The sequence below is a fragment of the Prunus avium genome, chromosome 7, assembly GCF_965620075.1.
Source record: "Prunus avium chromosome 7, drPruAviu1.hap1.1, whole genome shotgun sequence".
NCBI lineage: Eukaryota > Viridiplantae > Streptophyta > Magnoliopsida > Rosales > Rosaceae > Prunus > Prunus avium.
In genome coordinates, this window is record NC_142290.1 from 37100004 (window position 1) to 37106003 (window position 6000).

The following is a 6000-nucleotide window of genomic DNA, read 5'->3' on the forward strand; positions in this document are numbered from 1 at the left end:
ATTGAGAATATATGCTCTTGTATATTTTTAATATTCGACAACTCCAATTGGAGACCAAAGATGTGTGTTCTATAATGTGCAGTCATTATAGTTTATAGAAAGGGCATAAAATATGCGTACTCAATTTGAGCTTGTTTGCACAAGCCATCGAGTAAACATAGATATATCAAAGTCTAATAGTTGATATCAATAAAAACACTAGATATATTACTAAGATAAGCAGTTGAGCTTAATACTAGAGGCATACATATTCTATGGTAGAAGGCATTTTTTGTTTAAGGTATTGGGTAGCATGATCTCTTGCATTCTCTTCCTCATTAACTGCTAGGACATTGCACTCGTATCCAGTAGGCGCACACCAAAACCGGACAAGATTTATAACTATCTTCTCCAATGCAAGAGCATTCTTTTTCAAGTACATGACATGTTTAACACAACATTTGTGACCACGATACCCTGATATTTCTACTTCCTTGAGGTAGTAATGGGCGCATTTGGCAGCTTTCTCTATTTTTGCTGACTCCACACTGGATATTCCGAAACCCAACTGCACCACACCAAGGAAAACAACACTTTAGTTTACTTCACAAGAACTAGAAGCAAAACCTTCCTTCTTGTCTTCCGTTTTATGCTTCTTTCTTCAAAAATATTGGCAGTTATAAAAATGAAGATAAATGAACGAAACCACTCAAGATATGAATGCAGAATATACAATTGTCTATCAAGTTGTACTTGTAATCAATCAATCTATGAATAACAAATGCATTAATTATGTATGCATACCCCCAAAACAAGTCTCTGCATGTAAGGGGCTGCCTTCATAAAAGAAGCTAAGCGAGCAAGGGACCAACAGTTGTCTGCATCAACTAATAATTGCAAATGCTTTAGATTTGCTAGTATGGGAAGTACATGATTTTGATTGTAGACCTGAAATCCACCAAACCAAATGACAAGTAAGGAACAGAATAAATTACAAAAAGCAAGAAAAGAAAACTGACTCTTCACATATAATACTACGTACTAACCGCTCCTCTGATATCTAGCTTCAGAATCTCTATATGAGAAAGACAGGGTGAAAGTTGGTTGAACACAAGCCTTGTGAATTCAGCATAAATGTTCCACTTGTAATAGGTTACATCAACAAGCAGTGGTACATTCTTGAGATGCAAAGATATCAACCCTCCACAATAAATAAATGAAACAATGTTTGCATCACATATCTCAATGTTTCTGAGTCGTTGACAATATTTTATCTCCAAATATTTCAATGCAATAGAGGGACCGACAACTCTTAAATTAACTAAATCTTTGGCAAAAGTTAGAGACAATCGCTCAAGAAGTGGACAGTTGGACAAGAAGAACTCAACAAGCTCCCCGGTCACACCAACATGTTGAAAACGAATAACTTTGAGGGACTTGAAACCAATATTATTGTAATATCCACCGGAGCTTAGACTTGGAATGACAGAAAACTGGTGAGTCGAAGCAGATCCCTTTTCCAGACCCAATAGTTTGTAGGGAAATGTATAGTCATCGTCGTTGAAACCCCCCCAAGCTGTCAATAAGTCCAACTCAAGTACTTGAACTCTCTTTTCCATTGCAAATTGAACCCATTTATCAATGGAACTTGTAAAGTCGTTATCTAGAAAAAAGATAACCCGGAATCGTTCAATGCTTTGGCCTCTATGCTGCTCCAACACGTGATTCACCCAATTGACGTATTCATGGCCTTTTTGTTCTCGTATATCATCGTCAAGTTGATAGAAGTAGCTTAAGGTCTTACGGTCTTCAAAATTAACAGCCTCTAAATTGAGAGTCATAGTAGATGACCAGAAATACCGCCATCTCCTAGAAAGGAGACTGGTAGCTGCTGCTTCCTTTAGCGGCAAAAGTGACACTATGCTAACAATAACCTGATCGGGCAACTTACTGATACGATCCTCCACCACCATGTGCTCATCATCCTTAAGTATTTTCCTTCTTTTCCCCGATTCCTCCAACTTGTACTCCTCATCCTTATAATTATGGAGATATCATAAACATGATTAAAAATAATAATAATAAAGTAAAGCACTAGGGTTATTTGATTTCATCGTTCAATCAAATTTATTTAAATTATAATTTATTTTCAAATAATCAAATAATAGCGGCCGGTTTTTTCAAATAAAACGCCCCAAAAACACATAAAGAGATGCAAAATTTTGAACAAGGTGTATATATGGGAAACAAAACAATTTTAAAAAGGTGCAGGTTTGATGCATGCTAGTGTTATTGTAGAAACCAGTTTTTAGTGTTTACCTTGGGTTGGACAAATTGAGAGGTTGGGCTCATTCCTTTTTCCATTAGTCTTGGTAGTTTGCGACGAGTCACAGCAGTGCTTCGCGTGATGAGTTTGTTTTAGGGTTTTGGTCAAAGGAAAGAGGGAGAGAGAAACGCAATTGCAGATTTCCTGTGCTTCAAATTTAAATAATAATTACAGTGCATGGTGCATTTTATAGAGAGAGAGAGAGAGAGAGGGAGGGTAGTTTAAACCATACAAAACTCTATTTCATCGGTGTCACTAGCCTCTTGGGACACGCCTGGTTGGTTTTTTTAATTTTTTATATATTAGTAATTCAATTTAAAATTAAGAAAGAGCAAATGGAGTTGGCTCAAAGACTTGACCCAAAAAAAAAAGAAAAAAAGAAGAAGACAAAAACAGCCCTAAAAAAAACAATATAGCTTATGAGAAATTCATGGATTTGATTCCTTCTTTTCTTTTTTATTTATTGTAAAAGTTGATCCAGTTTGCTGAAAATAAAAAAGTAGAAATACGGTATGAGCAAAAAACATAGAAATAAGAATTGATTTTTGTTATTATTAGTACTAGCCTCTCCGTACGCGCTTTCGCGCATGCCAGAGGCTTTTTTAAAAAAAATTAAAAAAGATAATGGGTAGTTGTTTTCCATAAAAATAGGCAATTATCTGATTTTTCTTTTAATTTTAATTTTTTTAAATATGAAAAAGTGTGAATTTACCATATTATCCTTATTTAATTAATAATTTCAATTATTAATGTTTGCATTAACCAAGAGCATTTTCTGGTATTTTGAATGTTTCACCATTCTCTGCCTTTTGCTTTATATATATATATTTTTACTATGAGAAATTTGCATAAATATCATTTGAAATTTCATGTATGTGCGTTATTACCACCTAAATTTTTAGTTTTTTATTTTTAACCACCTGAATTTTATAAAGTGTTGCAATTCACCATATAAATCTAACTCCGTTAAAGTTTCCGTTAAATTTAAGGGTATTTTCATCAATTAACTAAAACTAAAAATAATTATAAAAAATACAAAAAAATTAAGCTAACCTCCATATCTCTCTCTCCTCTCTACTCTATTGTCTTTATTCCACCAAATATCATATCCAGGGCTCTCGACCTCCATCCATGTGAAAGGTTACAACTTCCCTCCTCTTCATTTCTCTTTCTAACTGTGCATATGAGGATTTAGATGATTCAAAAGGCTAAGGGTATTTCAACTTAGTATTTTTGTCTAGGGTTTCTAAAAAATCGATTTCTTTGCCCTAATTGGATTTAGAGTTAAATTATTTGGGTATTGAATTGTAAGCCATAATTATATTTGTTGTAAATACTTTGGATTTGTAAAGAAATTTGTGTAAAGTTTCTGAAACTGTATTTTAGGTTTTTTCTTTGAAGGAAGGAGTTTTTCCATTTCTGGGTTTTTTATCTTCTTTCATATTTTTATTCTTTCGAATTTGCCTATGAAGGCCCATGTTCTTGGTTTTATCTTGGTTACTATGAACCATGGGTGTTTCGCTTAAGCATAGATTCTCACCCCTCTTCTAATTATATTTTTTGTTAATATTTTGGATTTATAAAGAAAAAAAGGGAAAAATTAAATTGAAATGCTACATAGGCCTACATGGAGTGGCTGATATTTTATGTTCTCTGGCCTCTACCTATTGAAGGATCATGAGGGGTAGTATTGTGAGTTTTCTTTCTGGCATAGTTCATTTTCTAATAGCTAATCATAACTTTGAACCTTTGGAAGTTAATTTATTGCAATGAAAAACAGAAGTTGATCAGTTTCGGGTTTTTTAAAGAGGTTCTTCTTAATTGGCCTTTTAATTTGGCAAGTGGATTTGAAACAGAAGAGGAGGATGCTCTGAAGTTATGGGGCAAGTCTGCCACATAAAATTCCCTGTATGTTAAGTTAGTTATTGACATTACTATATTTAAGATTTGCTTATTGTTTTGGATCATATTTCCCTTGTGACTCCTACATATGTCTATATATATTGTTGTAGTTGAGGAAATACAAGACTCGAAGAAGATGAAGTGCAAGAGCAAAGAAGACTATTTAGAAGGTAATGTTGTTATGTTTAGTTCTAGGGTTTGCAAAAATTCTGTAATCTCTATTATTAATCAAAGGAGCGGTGATTTCTCTATCTAGAGAAATCACAACTAGACGTAGGCAAAAGTTCAGCCGAACCAGTATAATTCTTGTGTGTTTCTAAGTTTTCTAATATTTGCTAGTTTAGTCTATTGCCGTTGGTTACATTAAAGAACAAGGTCTAGTGTGCGGGTTATTTAACAATTGGTATCAGAGCCAGGTTAAAGGGGTTCTATGATGTCTAAAGGGAAGATGAATGCAGATCTAGGACCTGCGTTAAAGCCCTTTGACGACAATGATGAATTCATGGACTGGCAAAGGATGATGAAGAACGTACTGTTACAACAAGATTTGGATGATGTAGCTGTTCGGTTCATTTTTACACATGATTTTTCATGTTATTCACCTATTATTTTGAGTTAGTTCTTGACATTTTATAGCTTTTTACTTCCTTTTTGTGTTTTCTTAGATTTTACCTTGGTTGGAATGAAAATGAGCTAAAAGTGCATTATTGGTTATAAACTTTGTTTTTGTTCATTTTCGTAGGTCAACTTCTTGGCCTGGGATCAACATGCTCTGGTGCTCGAATGAGGTCATGATCTTCATGAGACTTGTTCCAATGGATGTTAACTACAACATATCCAAATTTGAGCTCCATTGGACAAGTATTGCCTATCCAACCAATCCAGCATGTTACCACAGCTCTGGAAATCCGGAATTGGCCAGCTTTTACCTCCATTGTGTCATCTTGATTATTCTTGTTACCATAACACTTGGTAACAAGAATTTACCTTAGTAGATAAGATATTTTCTGAAGCAATTGGCATCTTTGTGAAGTCAAGGCTTCATCATGGCAAGGGGACAATGGGCAAAGGCTTTAGAGAAAAGAATGAGTTTTATACTAAAAGTAAAGCTGGAAAGGAGGAGAGAGGGAAGCAAAGGGAGTGCAATCTGAAGTGGGAGAGGTCTTGAACGTGGGAAAGGAAGTCATTTACATCATTCTACACAATTGAGAGCAGATTTTGGAGAGCTTGGAGCTAGGAGAAAGCCAAGGTGCAGCCAAGCAAAGGGGAGAAGAAAGCTTCCACCATTGATGACCTTGAAGCTTTCACAATTTTCTCAAAATCTGTAAACTCTTTCTAATTTTATTTTGAGTTTGTATTTGGAATAAGTATGAGCAACTAAACTCCATAGCTAGGGCTTAGGTTGAAGCCCTAAACATGAATACCTTATTGTTTTGATGCTTGAGTGTATGAATTTCTAGATATTGTTGATGAATTCCAATTCACCAAATTAATCTATCCTTCATGTATGTTTTTCTTTGATTGATCACCTTTGAAAGCATGCTTCTTGAGATTGTTGGGATTATGTGTATCTTCATGTTATCCTAAGCAATAAATGGATGAAGTAAGAATCATCCATGTGAATTGGTTTCTTGAATACCTAATGTAAACACCATGCTATTAGGGTTCTTGTGATGTTCATATTCTCTTTGAACTTAATGGGTTTTTCTTGTAATTGAATCAAAGTACTAAGCACACCTAGATTCGATTATAGGGAAGGCACAAGTATTGTAGCACTCGTACTGCACTTTACG

The 6000-nt window shown here is 34.6% G+C and overlaps 1 protein-coding gene and 1 long non-coding RNA gene across 7 annotated transcripts; one reads left to right on the top strand and one right to left on the bottom strand.

Moving 5' to 3' along the window:
* Positions 1-164: 164 nt before the first annotated feature.
* On the bottom strand, positions 165-2526 carry LOC110744544 (F-box/FBD/LRR-repeat protein At5g22700-like). Its single transcript, XM_021944536.2, has 4 exons — positions 2299-2526; positions 1026-2015; positions 784-927; positions 165-547 (listed from the first exon to the last, which is right to left on the bottom strand). The coding sequence occupies exons 1-4, from the start codon at positions 2341-2343 to the stop codon at positions 236-238; spliced, it is 1491 nt and encodes a 496-aa protein (XP_021800228.1). The 5' UTR covers positions 2344-2526; the 3' UTR covers positions 165-235.
* Positions 2527-3365: 839 nt separating this feature from the next.
* On the top strand, positions 3366-5696 carry LOC110744551 (uncharacterized). Of its 6 annotated transcripts, none has more exons than XR_015837187.1 (5): positions 3366-3445; positions 4162-4213; positions 4318-4377; positions 4618-4821; positions 4950-5696. It is a non-coding gene; the product is annotated as an uncharacterized LOC110744551 (long non-coding RNA). The 6 variants fall into 6 exon arrangements; XR_015837188.1 differs by having other exon boundaries at positions 4624-4821; XR_015837185.1 differs by having other exon boundaries at positions 4666-4821.
* Positions 5697-6000: the final 304 nt, after the last annotated feature.